Source organism: Macaca fascicularis, chromosome 13, assembly GCF_037993035.2.
Source record: "Macaca fascicularis isolate 582-1 chromosome 13, T2T-MFA8v1.1".
NCBI classification, from domain to species: Eukaryota; Metazoa; Chordata; class Mammalia; order Primates; family Cercopithecidae; genus Macaca; species Macaca fascicularis.
In genome coordinates, this window is record NC_088387.1 from 1,883,341 (window position 1) to 1,909,946 (window position 26,606).

The following is a 26,606-nucleotide window of genomic DNA, read 5'->3' on the forward strand; positions in this document are numbered from 1 at the left end:
CAGCCCTCCAGCGACCTCTCTGGCTCCTCTCTTTACCGCCTCTAGTCCCGCCGGGCCGCTAGGGCAGGGAGGCGCCACACGCTCTGCGGTCTCTTTTTTTTTTTTTGAGACCGGGTCTGGCTCTGTCACCCAGGCTGGAGTGCAGTGGCGCGATCTCGGATCACTGCAGCCTCCGCCTCCCGGGTTCAAGCGATTCTCCTGCGTCATACTCCTGAGTAGCTGGGATTACAAGCGCCCGCCACCACGCCTGGCTAATTTTTTGTATTTTTAGTAGAGACGGGGTTTCACCGTGTTAGCCAGGGTGGTCTCGATCTCTTGACCTCGTGATCCGCCCGCCTCGGCCTCCCGGAGTGCTGGGATTACAGGCGTGAGCCATCGCGCCGGGGCGCGCTCCGCGGTCTTTATCCCCTCTTCCTGGCACCACCCTGGGCCAAGGCCGACTGCCCCCGAGGCAGCGGCAAAGTGACGGCTGGAAAGGTCTCGTCCCCGTACCCTGCTCTTCCTTACAAGTCCAGCAAGGGGCTGGTGGCCACAACTTCTCCTGCTTGTAGCTCTACCTCAAGGGCAGGGGCAGGGCCTTGGTTTGTGTAGAACCCCCTGGCCCCACAGTGGGCGCCGAGTTTACCGAATCGGTCTTCACGATCAAAACCCTCTGGGCGGCCGTCTGCAGACCGTGAACCCGCGCAGCGTGCTCCTCAGCAGACCCCAGCCTTCTCAATTCCCAGTTAAAACCCAGGCAGCTGCCTGCTCAAGCCACGATCAAGTGTACAGGGGAGACCTCACTTCCACGGCCTGACTGGTTTAGAAAGGGTGCACGAGCAACAGAATGCAGGTTGGGTTCTGTGCCAGTCCCTCTCCAGGACAGTGGTCTGGTGCACACTGGGTGTAAATTCCTTCCCCCCCCCAGTTGGGGCACTGAAGACCCTAAGCATTCGTGGTGGGTAGAAGGCTGGAAGTCATTTCTCCTCCCCTAAGCGGGTTGAGAACCCCATCCTCACACAAACAACGATCTCATCTCCACAACCTTCCACTCCTTTGGCCCCTCACTCCCACTAACCGTCCTGAGTTCTGGGAAGGCACCCCCGCCCCCCAACTCCACTTCTCCCCTGGACTCCCAGTGCCCTGACTTCTCCTTCTGGCCAGAAGCCAAAGCTGGCTCCCAAGGGGCTGTGGCCATGGTCTGGTTCCCAGCGCTGCAGCCACCACTGTGGGAAAACACTGGAGCTGGGCTGCTCCCTCCCACAGGCAGGCAGGCAGGGACCACAAAAGTGGTGGCCGCCCTGGGACTGTGGGGGAGGCCCTGTCCAGCCTCCCTCCACCCAGAGAGCTTTCCCTCTCGGTACCCAGAAGGGCTTTAGCCCAAACATCTTAGCCCCATCACAGAAATCGTTTCATTTTCTCCATTTTATTTGTCAATATAAAAATACTCAAATATTTACAACAAATAAATACGCGGGGACACAATAAGTTACACCGTTGGGAGCCCCCCTCCTAGGGCTGGAAGAGAGTATGCCATTATCCACAGCAGTCCCACCCTCTCTCCCCTCACACAGCCTTTCCCAGCCCTGTACAGGAAGAAGGCAAGTATAAAATACCACTGAACCCCAGGGCCAAGTGGGAGGCCCCACCCACCCTTCCCCCAAAACACACAGGAGGCTCCATCTCCCTCCCCCCACCCTGAAAACATTCACAGCCCTAGGAGCAGGACTAGGCCCACCCCGAGCCCTGCACTCCCCCTGAAGGGGCACAGCACCCTGCCCACCCCACCCCCATATGTACATCGCTGCCCGACATTCGGGACAGTGGGGGTAGGAGAGGCAAAGTGATACGACCCCTTCCCCTTCATAGCTCCAATGACTCACCAGGAGGACCCAGGCCAAGGGAAGACTTGACAGAAACAGGAAGGCTATGCCACAAGCGCGCACGCACGTGCACACACACACATACACACACACAGACACACAAACACACGTGCAAATACAGACAAACACACATCTTGACATTTCTGCCTTGAAAAGTTTTGGCGGCTGGGGTCCCGCGTGTCTGTGATTCACAGAGAGGAAGATGCCTCCTGCGAGGCTGGTGCCCTGGTGAGCCACACCAAGTGGCAGTGCCCGTGCTGAGCAGAGCAGGTCCTCATGGCCGGGTGGGTGCTGGGCAGTATCCGTCCCAGACAGAGCAGGTGCCCATGCCATGTCCCTGAGGTAGCTGGTGCCTGTGCAAAAGTAGGAGCTACACCTCCCACGCTTCCCGCCGACGCGGTGGGGTTTCCCCTCATACTGATGACTCCTCGGGGTTGGAGTCGGGCAGTGGCTGGCGTTGCTGCAGTTTGCGTCTCAGTTCATCCGCAAGCTCGGGCAGGGGGTGCCCGAGCCCTCCCCGGTCCTCCCCTCCTAGTTGTAAGCGCACGTAACCATTGGCATTTGAGTTCCGCCCACCCCCCAAGTGAAGCCGAGTTGGAGAAGGCAGAGGCTGGCCTGGAATGCCTGGAGGTGGTGAAGGGGGCCCCCCGCCAGGCTGGCACCGGGCATGCCCAGGTACTATCTTAAGGGAGCCATCTGAATAGTAGTAACCGACAGGATCCCAAAGTTTCTCATCTGGTTCAGGACAGGGCCGGAAGGGGGGACTGGTGGGCTCCTTGGGCAGCTCCAGGGGGTACACCAGGGTCCTCTCAGTAGCCTTGGCCCCTTTCTCCAGCTCTTCCCGCAGCCGCCGGCGCAGTGACAGCACCAGCAGCAGCAGCACCAGGCACACGGCCCCCAGGGCCACCACCGCCAGCCACACCAGCCCCAGGTTTTCCAGGGGGGCCCGGGCCTCCAAGGTCACCGACGGGCCTGCCACGACAGCCACAAGGTAGCCTTCAGCAGCTAGCCGCGCCCCCTGCTCCTCTGAAAAGCAGTGGTAGGCCCCAGCGTGGCGGGGCTGGGCGGCCATCACAACTAGGGCCTGGAGCCGGGCATCGTAGAGGAAAGAGCCGGGCTGTTCCGCAGGCAGGTCCCGGTCCCCAAAGGTCCAGCGGGCATGGGCCAAGTTGGAGGAGAGGTGGCAGGGCAGCACCAGGTCTGTGCCCGCCACCACCGTGATGTTTTTGGGAGTGGCCCTGACTGTAGTGGCAGAGAAAAAGAGAGTGCATGTTAGTACAGGAAAGCGGGGCTAGGGAAGAGGAGAACAGAAACTCCAGCTCTGGTCCGGGCTCAGCCCGATGCGAGGGGAATGAAAAAGCTCACCTTTCTTACTGCCTCGGAGGTTGCAGATGCCTGAAGTGTCCGAGATCATCACGTGCTGGATCAGCAGAGATCTGGTAGGGGATGGAGGGTACATCAGCAGCCTGGCTCCAACCACCCTGAGTCCCTGCTGGTCCTGGTCTATGTAGAGCCCAACTCACCCAGAGTGGCCACCCACGGCCACACAGCGGCTGGTGTTGACGCTCCAGGCACAATAGGGGTCCCGGGCGAGGACACAGTCTGCACAGGAGCGGTACTTCATGCAGTCGGCCAGGGGCAGCTGCACCAGCTGAGAGCGGGAGCCGGCAAAGAGCAGCTTCTGCGAGAGAAGCGGGGCGCAGAAGGGGGGTCAGCCAGGGCCACACCGTGGGAGGGGCGGCCGGACCAGAACGCAGCACGGGGACAGCTTGGACTTCTGCAGGGGGCACAGGACGGGGCACCAGAAGGAGGAACAAGGGAACGAGGCAGAGCTGTAGTGCTGAAAAGGGAACTCTAAGAACTGCAGAACGCAAAGGGCTTACGCAGGCCAGATGCAATCCTAAGCCCCTTAGAGACGTGACCTTATTAGAAAGGGATGTGGGGCTGTGAGGCCAAAAAGTATAATCATACACACTCACACACATAGTGCGGGAAATACATTTCTCTCAAGGCCCATCAGCCCTCACGACAGCAGCAGCGTAACATAAGATGTTTTCCTGTTTCAACAGTGGATGCCAATCTGTGTGTTTCTTCAACCACACACTTTCTTTCTGCCATTATTCCATGTTCTGGGGGACAATTTTGAGTCACAATAGGTGGTAAAAGGCAAACAAATCAAAGTTCAGGAGGTGTAGTAAACATGCCACAAGAGTATTGCACAAGGCAACTGGGCACAGCAGGTCATGCCTGGAATCCAAGCACTTTGGGAGGCTGAGGTGGGCAAATCTCCAACTTGAGGTTAGGAGTTCAAGACCAGTCTGGTCAACATGGTAAAACCTTGTCTCTACTAAAGATACAAAAATGAGCCGGGCATGGTGGCATGTGCCTGTAGTTCCAGTTACTTGGGAGGCTGAGGCAGAATTGCTTGAACCTGGGAGGTGGAGGTTGCAATCAGCTGAGATCACGCCACTGCACTCCAGCCTGGGCGACAGAGTGAGACTCCATCTCAACAACAACAACAACAAAAAACCTTTAGCTGGGCGTGGTGGCAGGCACCTGTAATCAATCCCAGCTACTCAGGAGGCTGAGGCAGGAGAATAGCTTCAACCTGGGAGGTGGAGGTTGCAGTGCACTGAGATCGCATCACTGCACTTCAGCCTGGGTGACAGAGTGAGACTCCGACTCAAAAGAAACCAAAAGGAGTATTGCACAAGGATATAATGCAAGCACTTCAGGGAAACAGTCACGGACATGGAGGGCGGGGACCAGAGAGCAGCTGGGGGCTGGAAGGAAACCACCATGGTGAAGGCGTCATAAACATCTCACAGGCTGGGAGGTCTGGTCACAGGGGCATGGTCAGGGAAGAGGCCAGAGCCAGGACCACAGCACAGCTTGGAGGGTCTGAAGGAAACATGGGAGTAGTTACCAAGGCTTGATGCTGGGAGTGCGGCCTCGTGACCTGGCTGTATATAATGGCCCCGTGCAGCGCAGATTCCATTCTGTTTTCATTCTCATTTCCAGGAACCCACCCCAGGTTAGGCAAGGTGTGCGTCCATGCGTGTGTGTGTTCCTAACTCTGCACTGGCCAAGCATGTAGGCCCAACTGGGAGAAGCAGCCAGACAGACAGAGCGAGAAGGACAGTGCTGGGGACGGTGGCAGATAGGGCCCAACTCACTACCTTGCTCTGAGCCAGCACCAGGCTTCCCATGGGCTCCTGGTCAAACAGCTGCAGCTCTTCAATCAGGTGAACCCAGGGCCCCAGGCTCACGGCCTTGAGCAGCCAGCCATCTCCTGAGGGGTGCAGACGGGAAGGTGTAAATGACAGGGCACAGGGCTGTGGGGCAGCTCCAAATCTCCCTGCCCTGGGCACATGGGCTTCTGCCCAGCCTCGAGCAGCCATGCCTGCATACCCATGCACCCACCTGTGCCAATGAACAGCACTGTATAGGTGGCTCCATCAAGTCCTGTAACCCGGTCGGCCACCAGGTGGGTGAAGTTGGTGCCCTTCTTCACAAGCAGGGGGCGGCTCCACCGAGGCCCCACCTGCTCCTCCATCAGCGGGTGCTTCTTGATGAAGTTGAGGGTGTTGTCAGGCAGCTCCAGGGAGCTGGTGTAACCGTGGCGCCGGTGCCAGTTGTTAATGCACTGGGGGCAGGATATGGGGGGCAGGCCATCAGCAGGGTGGGATGGCACCGCAGCTAGGTGGGGAGACACATCCCTGCCCCAGCACTCACCGAGCCAGGCCGAGGGCTGGGTACAGGGTCGGTGTAGCGGCCCCACTTCTGGGCTTGCTCCCGGTACTCCTTGTAGGGGCCCTCAAACACCCGCTGGATCTCTTCCAACTGGTACTCACAGACGGCCGACAGGTACATGTCACCCCTGTCGCAGTGAGAGGGAGCCCAGGGTCAGGTACCCACCTTATCCCCTTCCCACCCCAGCTCAGGGCAAGCAGCAGGAAGGCAAGGCCTGGCACAAAACAGCCATGGGTACCAGAATGCCCTGGCAGCTCAAAAGTGCCACCTGGCATAGGGCCCTGCCTGTTCACAGGCAGCTCGGAAAGGGGCAGGTGCCAGCCTTCTCCTTGGCTTCTGGACACCTGGCTTCCTGGACTGCCTCCGAGGCCCAGTCCAGGTTCCCACCCATGCACCATCTCTGATCTGAACCCCAGCTCCTCCCCACTCTGCAGGAGCCCCGGCCAACTCACCACCGCGCTTGAAAAACCCCAAAGAAGGTGGTGTTGTGCCAGGAGGTGTCCTGCAGGGTGTGCACCGCCTGCAGCTGGTTGAAGTAGAGCTGCCAGTCCGGGGCAGAGCACGCCAGCCGCGCCTTCAGGAACGTGGTCCACTTCTTCTGCAGGGTCCGCGCGCCCCCCATATCGCCCTGGCAGACGGCAAGGGGACACTGCCGGTCAGCCCCGCCGGGCCAGCAGGGCTCCCAGGGCCCACCGCTGTGAGACTTGGTACCTTGCAGACGCGGGCCACACGAGCCACCACCTGCTCAGCATAGCAGTCAGACTCCACCGCCCTCTCCCTGAAGAAGAAGTAGACCTTGTCGTCGTCCCCCGTTAAGCTGCCCACACTCTCCGGTACATAGGCAGAGCCTACAAAGTGAGGTTCTGTGGGAACGGGAGGAGGTCAGCAGGGAGGCGCTGGGCCCTGGGGGGCCTCCCACCCATGGCTCCCACAGGCCCCCGGGGGCTCACCGTTGAGCCAAAAGGCCAGGTACTCTGTCTTCATGGAGTGGTGCGGCCCCATGTTACGCAGGATAATGGGTTCCGTGCCCAGGAAGTTGTTGAGTGTGGCCGAGTACAGCTCACCATCTAAGGGAGACAGCAGTCAGCTACAGACCGTACATGAGATATGGACACATCCGGCCAACACAGCCCCAAGTGGAACCAAGCCCCAAGGATTCACCCAGCCTGCATGGGGGGCAGCCACTCACCCACAAGGAGGCCAGTGTGGCCCTTAGCTGGGTCATAGGGACACTTGCCCTTCCCATCTTCAAACTCTCCACGCTCCAAAGTGAAGGTAAGCATGTTCTAGGGACAGAGAGAGAGGTGATGAGGAGATGCTCAAGGGCGGGGCCCTGGGGGCCACATCCAAGAGTCCAGAGAAGGGCGAGGAGGGCGGGGGACTGGGGATACCGAGATGGGAGGGCAGCACTCACGATGTAGGTGCACTTGGGCTGGAAGGCATAGGTGCCACAGGCGTACAGGTGGGAGGCATTGTAGGGCTGCAGGAAGCGGATGAAGTTGAAGCACTCGGTCTGGAGGCAGAAAGATGTCTGGTTAGTGAGAGCGTGAGGCCCAGAATGGGAGGAGACGCCCTGGGGTGAAGGCGGCACCAGGAGCAGCGTCCAAGCAGACGCCCTGGGGTGAAGGCAGCGCCAGGAGCAGCGTCCAAGCACCCACCTGGTTGTTCTTCCCTTTCTGGATACACTCAGTCTTCTTCTCCGCAGGGGCCTCCCAGGAGATCTGGGGACAGGGAAGGGGACGTCAGCCACGTCACAGATACGGACTGAGCACGTGTTACATGCACAGCCTGCAGCAGCAACACAGGGACGCCCAGCGCAGAGGTATGGGCCCTATTCTCTGGGGGCTTCCTTCAGTACAGAATGGAAGCCCCAAACCACCCCACTACACAGAATTCAGTAAGTGCCAGAGAGAAGAGGAATGCCGCATGCTGACCCCAACCAGAGGGCAGGTCCCAGATGCCCAGTGGCAGCACTTCTGTGGGGGCCGCCAGGCTGAGGGACCACCTGGCCAAGCACAGCCCCTCTGCACCTTGCCCTCTGGCAGGCCTGCCTGCCTCCCGCTGCCCCACCTCTCACCGCTCCTTGCAGCTCCAGGGCCTCCATGCTGAAAGCAAACAGGGCCTCTCGGGCCCCCACGTACAGGAGCCCAGTCTGCTCCGTCAGCGTCAGCGTCAGGAAGTCCTGGATGCCCGTCTGGGAGAACCGCCGCACTACCGTGGCCAGCTCTGCAGGGGTAAGCGTGGCTGCTGATGGGCAGGACCCCTGGGGCTCGACAGCCCTCAGTCTTCCTCCATGAGAGCCACCACCCATGCCACAAACAGATTCCAGTCAAACCCCCTGACTGGCAATAAAGGACACTTTTGAAACAGCCTTTGGCCCTGACAGCTCCACCCGGGCCTCCCTAGCCTTTCCTAGGCTGCGAGGAGGCAAATCCAGGCTGCTGGGCGGAAGGAAGGATATCTCAGCCACAGCTTCCGGCCAGAGGAAGCCATCAGACTGATGGCTCTTGCTCTCAGGGTCAATGGCACCTCCGGCCACAGGGCTGGGCTGGGCACCCCCACCCCACCCTCACTTCCTCGGCTGCTGCTTCCTTCTTTGCCCTGCTGCCCGCTGCCTCTATCAGAGTCCAGCAGGGCAGGAGGCACAGATGGCTATGAGTACTCCCTGCCTCAGGAAACCCTTCACTCCAGGAGGACCCCAATCCAGGCTGCCAGAGATGCGAGCACAGCAGGCCACTAGGACAGGCGGGGATGGCAGGAGGGGAGCTGGGCTGTGAGCCAGGCCAGGGAGGTCCGGAGAAACTAGAGGCTCAGAGAGCAGAGATGGGGCTGGGGCCTGGGAAGTCTTGCTGCCACCCGGCGTTCAGGGCACCATGACGTTTATATAGTCACGTGATTCCTATATCAGCTGCCAAATATGGCTGCCAACCTGTCCTCAGGGTCCCCCCAAACCAGCCTTAGTCTCTGGAGGCAACGATGGCTCCAGACACAGGCCAGCATGGCAGGGCTTCACTGGCACCTGAGTGGAGCCTGTGGGAGGTGAGCTCATCCCAGGTCCCCAGAGCGCACGGCTGATACAAACACTTGACATCACCTTTCACACGGGTGTGTGCACACGGGGCACTGCGGGGTCCCCACTGTGCCCCGGCAACCATGTGAGCATGTGCACATACACACACACTTCCAGGGCCACCAGAGGGTATGATGACTACAGGGCAGTAGGAGGTCTTAGGGGGGCCCTGGGGAGCCAGGGGAGAGAGCCTCCAGTTTGTATTTATCCCGGTTCTAGTTTCTCTTTAGGCTCCCAGCGCCAGTGACAATTCAAGAAGTGAGGTGTGGAGAGGGCGAGGCAGAAGGTTCTCCCTCGCACACCTGGGCAGGCAGTCTGGGGTGGGGAGTTGGGCAGAGCTCCCCCAGAGGAGGCTAACCCCAGGTCCCAACCTGCACTGCCTGTTCTTGGACCCTGGGGTCACTCGAGTTTCTTAGAAAGCTGTGCCACACACATCAGAATAAAGGGGGGCAACTCCTCAACAGCCTGTCCCCACTTCCTCCTCACCCCTCCAGGCACTCACCCCCAGAAGCCACTGTCTTCCGCGGCACAAGGTTCCACCACACCTCAGCCCCAATGCCCAGGCCCCACAGCCTTGCTGCCAGCAGCCAGACAGCCCAGTGTGGGGCCATGGCGCAAGCCCCGGCTCTGAGCTTCAGGCCAGCTGTCCTGCTGAGGGAAAAGACATGGTCAGAAATCACAGCCAGAGAAAGCAAACCAGAGGGGCCCGCAGCAGGAGAGGCCACGGGACTCCTCATCAGGCCTTCCAGGAGCCCCGGTGCCCTCCTTCCCCTTCTCTTTGGAGGTGGACCTAAGTCCCCACACTTGGCCTCTGCCTAAAAGACCACGGGTCTCCCTGGGAAGCGGGGAGGAGTTGAGTCGGCTGCAGGCTAAACAGGCTCCGGGAAGCCCTCCTTGGCCTCCAGACCCCCCACTACCTCTGCACAACCGGAAGTCATTTGAGAAAAAAGGGGACCCCCCCCGACATACACACTCAGGCCTAAGAGATTTGAGAGTTTCTTGAAAGAATCTCAGGCAGAAGGCCTTGCAGCCACTGGGGCTCCGGACCCCGTCAACACCTAATTCTGGGAGGAAAACTCCTTAGCGCGACGGGGGCATGCGGTGGGGTAGGCGGTCGGGAAAGCCCCACAGGGAGACCTGGTGCGGCCGGCTGCGGGCGGAGGTCCCTGTCCCGGCCTGTCCCCTTCCCCAGCGCAGACAATAGCCCGGCAGAACCCCAAACCCCGTTCCACATCAGCAGGGCAGGAGTGGGAGCAGAGCCGGGAGCGAAGGGGCCCAGCTTCCCGAGGCCCCTTTGTTGCCCAAGAGGGAGGCAGGAAGTGGGTGGGATGGGCGTGGAAATGACCAGGGCCTCATCCTGTTCCTCGCGCTGCCTCCTCCGAGACACCAGCCCTCTGGCGAGGGGCGGCGGGGGCAGCGAGCTCGGGTCGAGTCGGGGACTCCGGCGGCGCGCGCGGGCGGTGGGGGGAAGGAGGGGCAGGGACGTGAGGGGCTTCCCCCACCCCGACCGCTGGCAACACGCCGCGCACGGCCGGCAACCGCTGCGCTCCCGCGGCTCTGACGAACCTTCCCAACTCGGGGACTGCGCCCCAGGGACCCTGGCCTGGGCGGGCCAGCGGGACTGGCTTCCCCCGCTCCAGCCTTCCCGTGCCGGGGGCGGAGACGCAGAAGCTGGGGACCTGCTCACCCCCAAACAAAGGGTCCCTGCCAAGACCCCGTCCCGGGTCCCCCCGGGTTCTCCCCTCCCCCAGCTCCAGGGATTTGAACGCAAACAAAGCGGCGGCGCGGGGAGCGTGGCGAGCCCGGCCTGCGGACGCCCCCTGTCGGCCCAGAGCCCCGGCGCGGGAGGCGGGGGGCGGGGGCTGCGCCCCAGCCCAGCCCCGCAAAACGCCCCCGGCCCCATCTCGGCTCCTTACCCGAGGATCGGGCTGCACCCCGCGGCGTGCTCCGAGGATCCGCCCGGTAGCGGTGCGCCCACCCGCAGCTCTCCCAGGGCGAGCAAACGGGCAGCCAGGGGGAGGGGGCTGGGAGGAGGGGTGCTGGCTCCAGGCGGGGCGCCCCACACCCTCGCCCACCCCGAGCGTCCAGACGTGGACCGCGGCGCTCCCTGCAGGGCGAGCGCTCCAGCCGGGGACAGCGCGGCCCGGCTCGGCCCGGGGGCCTGGCTTTCCGGGACAACCCGCCTCCCCAGCGGAACGGGCGGGCGGGCGGGCGGGCGGGGGGCCGCGGCAGGGAAATCCGATCCCACAACATCGGCCTCGCTCCAAGCCCGCCCCAAACTTTCCATCGGGGGTGGGAGCGCCGAGGGCAGTCCGGGAGCCTGGCGAGGATCCCGGCCGCGGACCGGACCGCGCTAGGAACCCTCACTGCCCGTAGCCCCTCGCTGGCGCGTCCCTCCGGCCCCGGGGCTGCAGGCTGTAGGCGCTGTGCGTCCCGCTCCCGGGACCCTGCGAAGCAGCCGCGCTGGGCGCAGGAAGGATCCCCGCGGACAGGAGTCTCCGCCGCCGCGGCTCCCCGCGCCCCAGCCCCTGTCCCTCCCGCATCCGGCAGCCCCTGCCCACGCAAGGGGACAAAGCGGCGGCTCCGGGGCCCCGCGGCTCCAGCCTCTCGCAAGCCCGGCCTCGCTCACCTCTCGCGCGCAGCTCCAGTCCCCGGGCGCCGCCCTCGCGTTCGGCTCCGACCGCCGTCCGCCCCTGCCCCGCGTCGCCGCCTGCCCGCGCGCGCCCGCCAGTCCTCCGCGGCCCCTCTGCCACCGCCCCTCCGTCCCCGCCCGGCTCCGCGCCCCTGGGCTCGGGCTCCCCGCGCCACCACGGCGGGCGCCGGCTCTTTCTCCAGCGCGGCCGCGGCTCTCCGCCCCCTTCCCCTTGACGTCAGGCTGGGGGGGTCGAGCGGAGGCCGGGGGCGGGCCGCGAAGCCTCGCTCAGGAGGGGGCTGCGACCCGCAGCGACCTGTGGACCCGCCCGCTCTCCGCCCGGGGGCTCGGACCTCCGCCCCTCCGGGTGCCCGGACCTCAGCCCTGCCGGGTGTCCGGCCGCCCCGGGGCTCGGAGTCGCGGGCTGCGCCACAGCGCCGGGAGGGAGGTGGGGCGGGGGAGGGACTCCGGGTCTGGCCACGGGGGACTCTCACTCACCCGGTCTTTCCGAAGTGTCCCCCGAAGACCCCCGGCGGGCTGGGCTGGGGAGAGGGACTCCCGACCCTGCAGTTGCAGGAACGACCGCGGGCGAGCCACGTCGAGGCGAGTATCCGGGGGAGGCACGTGGGGAAACCGAGGCGTCTCTTGGGGTGGACCAGAGGGGTCTGCCTTTTGGCCCCCGATTCTGCCTCCTTCTAGGCCCCGAGGACCACTGGTCCCTGCCCTCAAGTCTGGAAAGGGCTTCACCAGCAAGGAAGACTCTTCAATCTACAGTAGGGGTCTGCTCCTGCTTCTCACGCTTTGGGCAAAGCGCCTCTCCCCAGAAAATGACTCCTGGTGCCACTGGAAGGCTGATTAACAAGTGGCATGAGCCCTACTGTTCAGATGAAAGGGGCTGGGGGGAGCCACGCTGCAGAACCACCGCCACCTTCAGAACCACCAGCCTCCGCCCACAGCCACTCCTAGAAACAACTTGTAGCTCTGGCCTCATGGGCGGTGCAGCGTCCTTCCTGCCAGCTGGTCCTCTGAGCTGGGCAGGTGGTTAGAAGAGGTGGTCCTCATGGAGGACACCCCACGGGCACCTGGAGACAGATGCTACCTCCTGGCTAGGGGCAAAAGGCAGAGGTGAAGGGACTTGAGGCCCTGACGTTTGGCGGTAACAAGCCAGGGTGCAGTCCTGGAGGGGAGGAACACTTCAGGCCGCGTCAGCAGATCTGGATTATAAATCAGTCCGACAGCAGCTTTTGTTCTGGGTTAAAACTTGGCATCTGAAAAGTGGAGACCAGAAGAGTGGTGGAGATAACTAAGAAAAGCAGCCCAGTTTGGTTTCAGTAACAATTGGGTCTTTGCTGGTACACATAAAGGCCCCTTCTCCCTTGCTGGCCAAAGCCACGTTTCCCAGCTCTTTTCCACTAGGAAAAAGACAAACGCTGTGGCCTTGGAGATGCTGCAGATAATGACTGTGGGGTGGGCAGGGAAGGCCTCCTGCTTCAGCTGACAAGGTGGGAGAAGATGTGTCACCCTCGTGTTGATTAGAGACCCCCATCTATTCAAGCGGGGGGGTAAACTGAGACGCAAGGGCCCTCACTTGTGTTCTGTGCTTTAGATTTTTGCAACTTGTCTTGATGTACATTTTCTTACTCCACTCTTTAAAAAGTAAATAATCTGGAAGGCTGAGACAGGAGGATCACTTGACCCCAGGAGTTCAAGACCAGCCAGGGCAACATACTGAGAGCCTGTCTGTACAAAAGAAATTATTTTTTTGAGACAGAGTCTCACTCTCTCGCCCAGGCTGGAGTGCAGTAGCACAATCTCGGCTCACGGCAACCTCCACCTCCTGGGTTCAAGTGATTCTTCTGCCTCAGCCTCCCAAGTAGCTGGGATTACAGGTGCCTGCCACCACACCCGGCTAATTTTTGTATTTTTAGTAGAGACGGTTTTCACCTTGTTGACCAGGCATGTGCCACCATGCCCAGCTAATTTCTGTATTTTTAGTAGAGATGGGACTTCGCCGTGTTGGTCAGGCTGGTCTTGAACTCCTGACCTCAGGTGGTCCACCCGCTTATGCCTCCCAAAGTGCTGGGATTACAGGCGTTAGCCACTACACCCAGCCCCAAATTTAAAAGAAAAAAAAAAATAGCGGGGTGTGGCTGTGTGCGGGGCTCACACCTGTAATCCCAGCACTTTGGGAGGCCAAGGAGAGTGGATCACGAGGTCAGGAGATCAAGACCATCCTGGCTAACACGGTGAAACTCCGTCTCTACTAAAAATACAAAAAAATTAGCCGGGCATGGTGGCGGGTGCCTGTAGTCCCAGCTACTCGGGAGGCTGAGGCAGGAGAATGGCATGAACCCTGGAGGCAGAGCTTGCTGCAAGCCGAGATTTCACCACTGCACTCCAGCCTGGGCGACAGAGTGAGACTCCGTCTCAAAAACAAACAAAAAACTAGCGGGCGTGGTGGCATGCATCCGTAAGTCCCAGCTGCTCAGGAGGCTGAGGTGGGAGGGTGGCTTGAGCCCAGGAGGTTGAGGCTACAGTGAGCCGTGATTGTGCCACTGCACTCCAGCCTGTAGAGTGAGACCCTGCCTTGACAAAATAAAAATATAAGTATTGTTACTCCCCTTTTGGAGGTGAGTCAAAAAGATTAAACAACTGGCCCCAAGTCATGGAAATAAAAAGGTCAGAATTTCTTTTTTAGAAATGGGGTCTTGCTCTGTTGCCCAGTCTGGAGTGCAGTGGCACAGTCATGGCTCAACGTAACCTCGGACTCCTGGGCTCAAGCGGTCCTCCCCCGTCAGCCTCCCAAGGCTACAGGTGCATGCCATCACACACGGGACAGGGTCTCACTATATTGCTCAGACTGGAAAGGTCAAATTTTTAAATCAGGTCTTGGGACTCCCAATTCTGTGTTTCCACAGTCGCCATCTATCCTGACAATGCTCTGTTTCATGCTGGTTTTCCTCACCTTCAATACTACTCCCCCATCCCCCCACCTCTAGGTGTGAAGGTTGCCAGGTAGAGACCTGAGCTCTCTGGCTCTGACTCCAAGGTGGCCTCAGTGGAAAGTTTCAAAAGGCAACCGGTTTGGTTTCACTGGCAGGGCAGCGGCAGGCGTTTGGGTTCTGGAGGCCCAGGGATGTAGAAGCCTCCAGCTAATAGACTCCACGCGCTTATCCTCCCAAACAGTCTCAGAAGCTCCCAGCTCCCTCCCCTTTTCCACCTTCAGGCACCTCCTGCTGTATCCCGTCCATGCCGGCACTGGCCCTTTCTGTGGGGGTGGGCAGAGGATACAGTTTCCTGCATGGCTACTTGCTCGTGATTCATACTTCTAAATGAAAGTACAACGGACAGAATAAAAGGATTTCTGGGTCTTCGATTAAGACAAAAATTACTAATCCATGTACTGGGGGTGTGGGGAGGTGCATGTACCTGGCTAGTCTCCCTAGGGCCTAGCATATTCTATGGAAGGTATCCACACTTTGGGACTCAGGCAGTGACAACTGCTTGTGGTCAAGGAAAGACTGAAATTGTGCTAAATGCCTCTCAAGGGTCTTCAGAGATCACCCAGCAGCTCAGGCCAGCCCCTAGAGATGACCTAGGAGTGTCTCCTGAAAAGCAAGTCCCCTTCCCCATCTCTTGATGTTGGTTGTGGGCCACACTGCCCTTCATTTGAGCTACTTGCCTGCCAGCTCTCCTGAGGCAGCTGGAGGGAGGCCCGGGGTGGATACTGGGTTCTCTGGTGAACGCTGCCCGGTGGATTTCCAAGGCAGCCAGGACTGCTGTCATCCCCCAGACGGGGAAGTGAGAAAGCCTGGGTCAGCTACCCTTCAAGGGTCTTTCTGAGCGCCTGGGGACCGCGGTGACTGGCGACATAGGCATAGGAAAAGAACTCTCCCTCCCTACTTCCTCCAAAGGAGAGTTATCAAAGCCGCCCACCTGGGACGCCTTTCCCTTCCCAGCCCCTCCCTGTCACCAGGACCAAAAGGAAGCAGGAAAACATCCGTCATCACAGCCCCGGATGCGGATTTTCCAGTGGCTCCTATCAGGATATCCCCCAGCCTTTTCCCAAGGGCTTAGGGATCTGGAAAAGTCAAAGATCTGGAGGGCAAGTGGTCATCGTGCCAGCACCACTGTGAACATCTGGGCCTTGGGGAGGCTGAGTCTCCAACTGATCCCAGACTAGTTTTAGAAGATATGGTCAGCTCCCAGCCAGTCCCAGAGAGAGCCCATTACACACCCCAGGGGACAGCATACGCCCTTGGGCGACCTCACAGTGCACACCTCTGCTCGGGTTACAGCCAGGTCTCTGGAGGGACTGAACCGTCACCGACACCTCCTCTCCCCTTGGTATCTATCTTGGGGATGAGTATGTTTGGGGAGCAGGAGAGGAGGGGACAGTGGATAAGAGCCAGGACTGGGGAGGAAGGCTCCAGTGATCAATGCTGATGGACAGCTCAGCTCCTTCTCAGAGCCAGGTAGGGCCACCTTCCAGACCTGGAAACTCCCGTTTAGCCTCTCAGGCGTCCCTACTTCCTCTTTGCCCTTGGCAGTAGGAACAAAGAAGGGAAATTTCAAAGGTGATTTCCAGGTTTCCAGAGAAAAGTGAATAGTTACAGATGAACTGTCAGTGCATGCCGTGTGGAGCAGGGCAGCCCCGAGGGCGGGTGGAGGAGGCTGGCTCACCAGAGTCCCTGCTCGCTCATTGGAGGATCTGAGGTTGACCTGATGCTGCTGGGGCTTCGGTGGTGCCCGGGCCATGGGGGCATGTGATGCGGCCGGGAACAGAAACCAGAACTCTCACGGAGGTCACCTGGCATCTAAGTCACCCTGGCCGAGGGTTTCTTCCACCTCTCGTTTGGCAAAGGCTGCCAGGCAGAAAGGCATCCTGTGTGGTATCCAGTACTGTGCTGTGCCCGTGCCCCTGAATAATAGATGCCTCCAGCTCCTGGCGTTCCGGGGACGCAGTGAGTGAGGCAGCTGTGTCTGAAACAGCCCCAGAGCTGGTGAACTCCACTTGGGGTCTGCACGTGGAGCCACTTGGCCTGAAAGTCCTTTATTTTGGGGGAATCTCTCCTAGTTAGCCCGCCCTCCCTATCCCTGTGCATGAAAGCCAAAGAGAGGGACGCATAAAAGCAGAAGAGTTGTACGCAGCGCCGTGGGAGCTAGCAGACAGCCAGGGTTGAGTTGAGGAATGGACACAGTCCAGTGTGGCAGGGGCAGTCCTCTGCCACTGCCTAGCTACCTCTTGTGTCACCTGCAAAACCCCATCCAAACCCAGGAAGGGTCAGGAGGGGCCAGGGACTAAACATGGATTCTCAGGGTTGGAGGAGTGTGCAAAATAGATCTCCAGCGGTATCCTGGAGCTCAAAGGGCCACTCATTCCTCAAGGCGTTCAGGTCAAAACTACCTAGGACCCTATCAGGAATCAGGTCCCATGAACTCATCTGGGGCAAGTCAGAGGAAAAGCAAAAGCAGCATCTGCAAGTGGCTTCTGAACCGCCCCCACTCCTGAGGCTGGGGAGTTGATTTCAGAGCTCAGCACTAAATGGAATTAAGTGTAATTACAGCCCTGATCCACATTTCACTCTGTGCCACCTCCTCAGCAGGGGCGGGGAATGGGGAGTGGTCCCACACTGGGTCCAAACAAACGTCCCGTTCCTGGGTTTCTGACAGCTCTTGGGCCACAGTGGGCTGTGGGGAGCACTGCCCCTCCCCGGGGACTTGCAGACAGCCCTCTGCTACAGGCGGGGCCTGGGCCTGCCCCAGTGCCGTAACTGTGGAGCTGAGAACCCAGCGAAACCCAGGCAGGAGCATCAGGAGACTGGACGCTGACATGAGCCCTCGGGACAGGGACTGAAGGAAGTGTTCTAAACCACTGATGCTGAAAGACTTTAATGTGCACAAAGAAACCTCACATTGGTGACAGGGAGAGAGAGGAAGGAGGGTGGGGAGGACGGAGGCCCAGGGAAACCAGAGCTATGGAGACAGAGGCCTTAGGGAAGAGGAGATGGCTGGGAGGAGGGCTGAGGGGTGGGCGAGGCAGAGAAGCCCATCCCTTGCTGAGAGGAGAGGCGGCCAGGGCGGTGGCAGAGGCAGGCTCTTGCTTCATCAGGCTGGTCAGCATGTGGCCGCCTCTGGTCTTGATGCTTTGCTTCCTCCAGTTCCCTGAGCCTGTTCACTTCCTGCTGGAGCCAGGAGCCCTGGGCTGCCCTGACCCTGCTCTTTTAGATGTCTTTCCAGGGGCTGAAGTACTGGGCCTGCGGCAAGGAGAAAAGCAGGCTGTGAGGGCCTGGGCCCAGGTGTCGCCCACTGCCCTGCAGCTCCCCGGGCTGGCGGTGTCCATTCAGCACCCGTTGCAGGCCTATGCCAGGGACCGACTGAGCAGGATGCCTGGGTTCACAGTGCTGGCGAGGACACAGCGGTCATCAGGCTACGTGACTGTACAAGTGGTCTGCCAGGGCCCCCCTGCCAGGCCCTGAATCACTTTTCCTTCTTCTCGTGACAAGCACGCTGCTCCCACCAGAGGCTGGTGAGATCTAGTTCCTTGGGGCGTGAGGATGAGGTTTGTTCTCTAGCCTTCTCAGAGACTTGGCGAAATCTGAGACCTAAACCACAGGCTGTGGCCCACGTGTCAGCCCTAAGTCAGAGGTTATGGGGTAAGGACGGGAGAGGAGTCAAGAGGAGGCAGGCTAGGAGTGGAGGGGCACTGGTGGTGGGGTGGGAGGTGGTCCTCACAGGTCCTGTGCCCCTCCACAGAGGGCTGGGGGCTCAGGCAGGGAGACCCCGAGCCGGCCCAGCAGGGTGCTGCTTGGAGACATGGGGCTGGAAGGGAGGGCACCAGCACAGGGGCTGAAGTTGGTTAGGTTAGAGGCTTGGGAGTCAGGCTGCCTCATGCCCTGATTCTGACATTCACACAAGCTGCCTGCGTCATGGGGGTAAGCCATCGAGCCTCTCAGGGCCTCTGGTTAGTCTGCTCCTCTGTAAAATGGGCTCCTGGTAACACCTGCCTCATGGGGGTTGTGTGGGTTCTTATAGAAACAGATCTTCATTCAAGAAACACTAGCTGTGAATATCACACCTACAAGCTCTGAGAAGACTTGGCGGGGTAGGGGGTGTAGTGGAGAGGACCCAGGCAGCCTGGGAGCCTTCCTCCTAACACAGCAGGAGGCCCCTTCCTGGCACTGCTCATGACAGACTGGCACTCTGGGTCCAGACTTTTCCCTCTCCAGGGCAACTTTCCTTTGCATTTCCTGAGGACTGCGCATCTCTGTGTCCCCTTCCCTCCGCACCCACCCTGGGCACTGGAATTTTTTTTTTTTTTTTTTTTGAGATGGAGTCTCGCCCTGTCGCCCAGGCTGGAGTGCAGTGGCGCAATCTGGGCTCACTGCAACCTCTGCCTCCTGGGTTCAAGCGATTTCTCCTGCCTCAAACTCCAGAGTAGCTGGGATTACGGGTGCCCGCCACCATGCCCGGCTAATTTTTTGTATATTTGGTAGAGACGGGTTTCATCATGTTGGCCAGGCTGGTCTCCTGACCTTGTGATCCTCCCACCTCGGTCTCCCATAGTGCTGGGGTTACAGGCGTGAGCCACCATGCCTGGCCTTTGGCACTGGATTCTTGATAAGAATGATGAAGGCCCCTCAAGCGTCCCCACCCTTCCCCCACATGCCCGCTCCACCCACGTCCCTGCCAGGAGCTCAGCAGCTGCAGCGAGGGTGGCTGCGCCGGTGGCTCTGGCCAGCCCTGCCTGACCACTTCCCGCCCCTCCCAGGTCTGGGGGCTGAGAGGGCACCACCTGGGGCTGGCAGTGGGTCAGAAGCTCCTGCCAGCGGATGTAGGTCTGGGTAGCCAGGTCCTTGAGCATGGTGTGGTGCGTGGCCTGGGGGCTCTCCCGGATCTGTGCGCTGATGTGGCGATCCAACTGCATGCACAGCAGCTGCAGCTCGCCCTGCGGAGGCGGAGGGAGGCCGAGAGGCGAGTGTAGCACGAGCCAGGCACATCCAAAGCAGGGCAGGAGGAGAACAAATTCAGACAAAGGAAGGGGCACATTTGAGTGACTGTTCAGAAGCTGAGCAGGAAAAGGAGGACGGGGCCAGCACAACTGCTAGGGCTCTGGTCAGTGTCCCTTGGGAATGGCTCGGCTGGTGGGGCACTGTCGGGAGGAAGAGGCCCTGGCTCTCCCAGGCTGGCTTCTCTCTCAGCCTCCTGCTCTCTGCAGTTCCTAACAGTGGGCTGGGCGCCATCCCAGTCAACGCCACGCCGCTTGGGGGAGAAGACACAGCTGGGCACCCCCACCCCAACCCCGGCCCTTGGGAGACTCACCCACTGGTCTGGAGTGACGTCCCGGCAGCTGACGACCACCCCGGCCAGCGTCAGAAGGCTGTGGCACAGGTAGCAGGCCTGGAGGGAGAGCACAGGGGGAGCTGCTTCTCTAACTCCGCCAGGGCAGCACGGCAGGCCAGGGCGGGGCTCACTCCACCCCTGGGCATTCAGCGACAGTTTCCAGGGAGGCATCTTCAAGGCGGCCTGGGTGAGCCAGGCTCTGGGCCCGCACTCACTCGAAGCTGTGACTCCCTAGCAGGCTCTCCCAGCCTGCCCTCTGATGAGGTGCCAACCTTCCCTCCTCTAGAAAACAGAGTCAGCCATCCAGAAACACACACGGTTCCCCAGCCTTGTGCCGGGACAACAGAGGACACCTTCTGAGAGGAGCCTATCCACTCTGACCTCCGCAGTCTCTGTTCCCCGGGCCACCCTTACCCGTAGGTACTGAGGCCAGGGTGCCTCTGTGCAAACAGCAAAGGGAGCCCCCTCTGGGGGGATGTGGCACATGGCTCCTGGACTCGGCCTACCCCTTGGCAGAATGCCACCTGCACCAACATGGGTGTAGCCTGCCTGGACAGTCTCCTTGCTGACCCGAGGAGGCAGGTGGAGAGACGGGAGCCGATGGTTCTGGCTGAGTGTCTGCACACCTCGCCTCCATCCTCATTCCTGCCAACTGCACTCTCAAGCAGTGAAAACAGGACGCAGGCCTGCTCCATCTGGCCCGAGAACAATTTGATCTTGAGGCACCCCCGGGCTCTCTTGGTGCCCATTCGCTTATGGGCTACGTGCTTGCCGTTTAGAGAAACCAAGTCATGGGGAGTGTCCCAGGGCGTGAGGCTCCAGGAGGGACACAGCCTGCTCTGGAGTCCCAGTCACTGCCCGCAAGCGCACCCTCCACTCAGAGGCCCCGCTGCCTTGTCCTCTCAGCTCTCTCTTCACGTCTAGGATCAGGAGGTGGCAAATGACCAGCCCTGCGGACAAGCAGGGGTGGGAGAGGTGGGCTCTAGAGATGCCGGCAGGTGACAATGGGCTGGAGCTCAGAACCAGCCCATGGCCCCTGTGCCCCGGCTTCCCCTGACCTTATCACCCTGCCCTCCCAGGGCGCCAGGCAGTGCCTCAGCAATGGCTACAGCTTCTTTGCACAGGCCCAGGAGTCTCCTCAGGGCAGAGGCCAGACCACTTCTCAGGGCATCAGATTTGGTGCCATCAACTGACTTCTTAAACCCCAATACCGGCCAGGCACGGTGGCTCACGCCTGTAATCCCAGCACTTTGGGAGGCCAAGGAGGTAGCCGGGCGAGGTGGCGGCGCCTGTAGTCCCAGCTGCTCTGGAGGCTGAGGCAGGAGAATGGCGGGAACCCGGGAGGCGGAGCTTGCAGTGAGCCGAGATCGCGCCACTGCACTCCAGCCTGGGTGACAGAGCGAGACTCCGTCTCAAAAGAAAAAAAAACACCAAATACCACAGTGTAAAATCCTGAGGTCAAAGGCCACCTGAGGCTCCCACCAGCAGCACCCACCCTGCCTGGGACCCAGCCTGTTCTTCAACACAACCGTGAAGGCCCACGGGCGGTCTGACTCCACAGGCTGACCAGGTGGCCCTGCACACGGCACGCAGAGAAGACACGGTGGGGGAAACTGAGGCATGCCTCCAGGAGAGCTGCCGTGGGGTGGGGAAGACCCAACCTCCGTGAAGCCTAGCTCCCTCTACCTGCCGGGTCCCTGTAGCAGCCTGTGGATGTCCCAGTCGCCCGGCCCAGCTGGCCTGCTGGTGATGCACTGCTGGCTCCCTGAGCTCCCCTTCCCTCCAACCTGGCCTTGCCTTTGGGACTCTGTCCAGCCTTCGCAGTCCTGCAACAGCTCACTGCCCCTTGTCATAAAGCAAGTTTGGGCCTGTGTGCCGGACACTATACCTTGACTGAGACACGGCGACGTGAGACACTCAGGCATTAGAGGGACAAAGATACTTCAGGAGGGCAACCATTTGGTCAAGAAATAACGTATCTCTGCTTCTGCACTGACCAAAAGGAGAAAGGGCCCTTCCAGGGTTTTGGGGGTATAGGGAGTACAACTTAGAGGCTTCAGGAAGTGACTAAGCTAAAGTGAGCCTCAAAGGAACAGTAGGAGTTGAGGCAAAGATGGCCCTGTGCAGGCAGAGGAGGGCTGATGACAGACCCTGAGGGCGGTTCCAGAACCAGGGGCCGGCACAGGTGCAAGGGAGTCAGGGTGACCTGGGGGCAGAGTTGTAAGGACAGGGGGTGCCTGGGGGAGGCAGGTGAGAGAATGTGGCCACACTGGTGTGCTGGAATGCACTAGGCAGTAGGAGAATGAGCTCCCTCTGGGAGAAAGGATTACAGGGTAGGTAGCCTTATCTTTCCTTTTTCCTTTTTTAAGATTATTTCTCTACAACGTGTATACTCATACAGTGAGAATACAATGAAAGCTGCTTTAAAACTTTTTTTAACAAGATACTGCCAACTGTAATTGACTGAACCTAACTGGGTTTGGGGTGGGCGTGAGGCCTGGGAGCGGGACTTGGCCATGAAAAGAAGCTGAGACCCAGGCTGGGTGAGGTGGTTCATGCCCGTAATCCCAGCACTCTGGGAAGCTGTGGCGCAGGAGTTGGAGACCAGCCTGGGCAACACAGCGAGACCCCGTTTCTACAAAAAACCAAAAAGTTATCAAGCATGGTCGCCTGTAGTCCCAGCTACTTGGGAGGCTGAGGCAGGCGGATGACTTGAGCCTGGGAGGTTGAGGCTGTAGTGAGCTGTAACTGTGCTATTGCACTCCAGCCTGGGCAACAGAGCAAAATGGTCTCAAAAAAAAAAAAAAAAAAAAAAAAAAGCTGAGGCCCGTCTTTGAGAGGGCAAGCGAATGATGAGAGGTGGCAGGGGATGCCGAGAAAACATCCAAGGGTTATCAGGGACATCACTGAGAATGGCTGGGGAAGGCACCCTGGGGTCTGCAGGGGAGACTGTGTGGGCCTGGGAGGGGCGAACGGGGGCCTGTCTCTCTCAGACCTTTCAGTCTTAAACACTCCCAGCCCCGGGTGGCGCAGCTCAGTGGCCCGCTCCACCCATGGGCTCTCAGGGGAGTCTCCCTGTATGGAGGGGCCCGGCCGCAGAGCTTCCCCTCCTAGGAGTCGTCGTGGGGAGGGTCTGAGATCCGAGGAATGCCCTGGAGAAGTATCAGGGAGGAAAAATCCGTCAGTGGACTGACCCCAGGCAGTGGAGAGTTACTGGTTTCACAACTTGTTTCTGATGCTGATTCCCATAATTGAATCTGCAGGGGCAGGGAGGGGGAGGGGAATCCCAGGAAAACGATTCCCAGTGTTTGGGTGGACAGTGAGTAAGAAATGGCAGTCCTGGAGAAAAGCCCTGTGAACCACATTTTATCAGCTGTGTTTTGCAAAGGGAAAACACTAAACCCGCCACATTGCCTGGAGGCTGGGTGCGCGTCCTCCTTGCATTTGAGGGTGCTTCCTGTAAGGAAGACGTTGACCCAATTTAAGGAGCTTGGTGGCTGTGCAGATGCCCTCCCTTGGAACATTTCCGGGGGCCTGACTGAAGCTGGGTTCCCAGTGGGGATTTGGAAAAGCAGCCTTCACTACTGGCATAGGAAGTGCCAACACTTCCATCTCCTCCCTGCATTTCCCCAGGACTCTTGGTCTCAGAGTTGCAAAGAGGTAAGAGAGAGTCTGATCCTGTCCAGACAAGGGGCGTGGTGTCCCCACCCTCCCACGAGGCCCCTCTCTCTGTGTGAAGGTCAGAGGAACAAAAGCTCAGCGGAAACTGGGGACTCTGTGGCCGGGAGCAGGCAGACCCCGAGTCTCCCCATCTAAACCGCCAGCGGCTGTGGACACCCGAGTCGCCCAGCCCAGCTGGCTTGCTGGTGATGCACTGCTGGCTCCCTGAGTTCCCCTTCCCTCCAACCCAGCAGGCGGAGGCACGGGAGGGGTGCAGGGCAGGCAGGGGTGGGCCCGAGTGAGGGGGCCCTTCCCAGCAAGACAAGGGCCAGGTGTGAGCGCTGCGTTTCCTGCTTCCTTCGCGGTGTGAGCAATTCCTGAACTTAGCAAGCCTGCTCCTGTCCTGGCTGGCACTAGAGGCACGGTTCCTCTTCCCTTCCACCAGGCAGGAGAGAGAGGCTGAGCCAAGGCTGCAATCCCTGCCTTACCTGCTTCCTCTCCCTCTGGGAGCACAAGGTGGCCCTTCTATATGCCAGAGGGAGGCCCTTCCAGGTCTCTTAGAACTGCTTGGTGCGGTGGGGACTTCATTGTGGCCTCAGGGTTAGCCCTCCTTGGGTGCTGGGGGCTACACTTGTCCAGGCCTTAGGACCTTGTCTGAAGATGGGACCCAACTCCTGCCCCACGGCACGTCACTCAGGCTGTGAAGCCCTGATGGGAAATGGGACCCCGGAAACCTCAGTCAACATCATGGGGAAAGGCAGAGTCTGAGGGCATGCCTGGACCCAGTACTGACAAGAAAAGCCCGGCCCATCCCTGCCACCGCTGCCAGCAAGGGCCCAGCTCCCGTGTTCTGGGTCTTCCCCGGAGTCTGGTGGGCTGGCTCTTCTCAGAAGTTCCACGCAGGAATGCCTCACTCCTGACTCTAGAGCCTTCACGGGGGCCGTGCCCTCCCCCTGGGGAAGGAATGACAAGGCTGAGTGACGGCAGACAGCAGACTGGGACTGTCACCAGAGGAAGGGAGGTCAGCATCTCCATGTTCTGGTCCAGCTAGTTCTGACCCCAGGCTCCCCCAGCCAAGACTCCCAAGTCAAGTAGGAGCGATTAGCAGTGCTTTTGTCATAGACAAAAGGGAAAAAGGGTAGACATTTCCCAGGAACTTCATCCTTTAGGAAATTCCCCTCCAGCCAACGCCAAGGGAGCAGGCTGTGGCCTGGGCTATTTACGCTGAAGGAGGGCAGGAAAGGAGGACGGAGATGCTCTCCCAGGAAGCCACTCGCTCTGGCCAGAGCATATAACCTTTCTCCCCGCTCAGGTCATGACCAAGAATCCAGTCTTAACCCTGGACAAGCCTTCAAATCCAGCCCTCTCCTGGAGGCTGCCAGACCGGGTAGGGAAGGCAGACCTGCTTCTGGCAGGAGGACCCTGAGGGACCAGGTCCAACCAGGCTCTGGGGCAGTTAGTGTGTGTGTGTTACGGGGAGAACCAAGGCTGACCCAGAAACACCTGCTGGGAAGGACAAAGATGGACCCAGAGGGCACGGCTCTCCCACCCAGGCTGCTGGGGCCCAGGGGCTCACCCCCAGGTGTCCCTACCTCTCACTCAGGAAGCTGGCCCTGATGTCTGCTGGCGCTGGGATTCCGGCCTGGGGTCCCCTTGCTTTCTCCTTTCCATGCTCATGGACCCTGGGTGGTGGCAGCCTGGGAACATGCATTAATCCTAGCCTGGCTGGACTGCTCTCAGCCCAATCTCAAGAGCCTAGAAGTCCAGCCCAGCCCAGAAGTATTTTGCCTTAGGTGTCACCACTGCCACACGAGTCCTCTCAGGACTTAGGTGCAAGCACACGGACTGAAGATCGACTCTAGAGCCAACGGAGTCTGGGAAAGGCTGAAGCTGCGCTGGTCTACCCTGGGCCCTTTCAGACCCGAGGCTGGGGCTGGGCCACAATCCCTTTTTCCCCTTTTTTGTTCAATGTAAGCCTATATAGTACCACTTCACAGCACCCTGATCCAGCAGGGCACGCAGAGAGGGCCTGGGACCCCGCCTTCAGCAGACGTGGAAACTGCGGCGTGGGGAGGTTCCCTGATGATCACGACCCTGTGTCCAGGAGGGGCAGGGCTGGCCCAAGAGCAGGTGTCTGGGCTCTCAGCCTTCAGCAGGACGAGCTCCCCCCGTGCGCGTGGGTGGTGGTGGGTCTCTAAAGAGGATTCACACTGTGGACATCCTCCTTGGGAGACAGCAAGGGTCCACGGGCCTCCTACTGGGAGGACAGGGCGAGGCTGAGGCTTTCCCCCAGGGTGGAGGAGGAATGCCCTTTGCAGCCTGGGCCCCCGGGGCACAGTCTAGGTATCCACACAGGTTGGGCACAACAACAATGAATCATGAGTAATCCGAGGCAGGGCTACTCAGGCCCCAGGCCAAGAGCCTCAGTCTGAGGAGAGCGCCAGAGCTTAGGCGACCGGTGTGTCCATTAGGACACCAGGCAAAAGGGGATGCATTTTTCTAGGTACATGCCTTCTGAGCCCCTGCAGGGTGGCACTGGCCACCAGGACGAGGCTGCCATGTCTTCCCTGTCCCATGAGCAAACCGTACAACCTCTTCCCCTTGCCCAGGCAGCTTCTGCTCCAAGGTTGCACCCCCTGACCCTTGGTTTTGGCAGACGCTAAAGGAGGAAGCAGAGGGCGGTATCGAGAGCTCTGTTCCCAAAGGCAAGCCGACTTGGGAAGTGACTCTGACCAGGACAGGTCGCCGGTCATAAGTCCTAGCGAGGAAGAAATGAAGACATATGACCGACCGCTAGGAAATGAGGCGGTGACCTGAGACCTCTTTCTAACCTAGGGTCACAGAAGACACAGGGTCAAGAGGCCAGAGAGCAGACGTCACCGGTGGGGCCTGCCAGGCAAGACACCCAATTCTGTCAGTGAAAGTGCCTGCTAAGGCATGGGGTGGGGGTGACCCAAACACGGTCCCCAAACGCGGAGCAGGGATGAGGCCCATTTAGTGTGACGGGAGATGGGCTGGCAGCAGCTCAGCAGGCAGGACTTCCAGCTCTGCTGCAGTGAATGGCCACTGAATGGAGTTTGCTTTCGGGCGCTGCTGGGCAGAGAGCTGGGTGTCTCTTTCCAGGCTGCAGAGGGCGCGGGGCCCAGCACGTGCCCACACCCTCCACGCCCTCAGAACAGGAGCTCTCGTCTGCACCTCTGGCTTCCCGGAGAGTGAGTTCAGAGATCCAAGAGCCTTCACAGCGGGGATCTCTTAAGTTCTATCCCTAGCTGGGGCCTGAGCGTCC

The 26,606-nt window shown here is 59.9% G+C and overlaps 2 protein-coding genes across 15 annotated transcripts in view; both read right to left on the reverse strand.

Moving 5' to 3' along the window:
• Window positions 1-1,388: 1,388 nt before the first annotated feature.
• Window positions 1,389-12,269, reverse strand: SEMA4C (semaphorin 4C). Of its 10 annotated transcripts, none has more exons than XM_045368791.3 (15): window positions 11,816-12,269; window positions 9,188-9,333; window positions 7,693-7,841; window positions 7,274-7,336; window positions 7,030-7,128; window positions 6,805-6,901; window positions 6,566-6,682; window positions 6,327-6,478; window positions 6,068-6,243; window positions 5,598-5,742; window positions 5,286-5,508; window positions 5,042-5,154; window positions 3,386-3,543; window positions 3,228-3,298; window positions 1,389-3,104 (listed from the first exon to the last, which is right to left on the reverse strand). In XM_045368791.3, the coding sequence occupies exons 2-15, from the start codon at window positions 9,294-9,296 to the stop codon at window positions 2,275-2,277; spliced, it is 2,502 nt and encodes an 833-aa protein (XP_045224726.1). In that variant the 5' UTR covers window positions 9,297-9,333; window positions 11,816-12,269; the 3' UTR covers window positions 1,389-2,274. The 10 variants fall into 10 exon arrangements, with proteins under 10 accessions (XP_045224726.1, XP_065382686.1, XP_005575067.1 ...); XM_065526614.2 differs by having other exon boundaries at window positions 9,188-9,336; XM_005575010.4 differs by lacking the exon at window positions 11,816-12,269 and adding an exon at window positions 11,315-11,518.
• A 4,924-nt stretch (window positions 12,270-17,193) lies between these two features.
• The window catches only part of FAM178B (family with sequence similarity 178 member B), a 100,734-nt gene continuing 91,321 nt past the window's right edge, over window positions 17,194-26,606 (reverse strand). For all 5 annotated transcript variants that reach the window (XM_015433175.4, NM_001283421.2, XM_065526538.2 and 2 more), the window contains 3 exon segments: window positions 19,640-19,717; window positions 19,113-19,265; window positions 17,194-17,574 (listed from right to left, as the gene is read on the reverse strand). In XM_015433175.4, the coding sequence (XP_015288661.3) occupies window positions 17,542-17,574; window positions 19,113-19,265; window positions 19,640-19,717 (264 nt within the window). In that variant the 3' untranslated portion in view covers window positions 17,194-17,541.

Coding starts and splice junctions, on each gene's coding strand:
- SEMA4C (XM_045368791.3), bottom strand. CDS start 9,296: ATGGCCCCACACTGGGCTGTCTGGCTGCTGGCAGCAAGGCTGTGGGGC. Junction 6,902..7,029: donor AGCCCAAGTGCACCTACATC/GTGAGTGCTGCC, acceptor CTCTGTCCCTAG/AACATGCTTACCTTCACTTT. Junction 3,105..3,227: donor CCTCCGAGGCAGTAAGAAAG/GTGAGCTTTTTC, acceptor CTGCCACTACAG/TCAGGGCCACTCCCAAAAAC.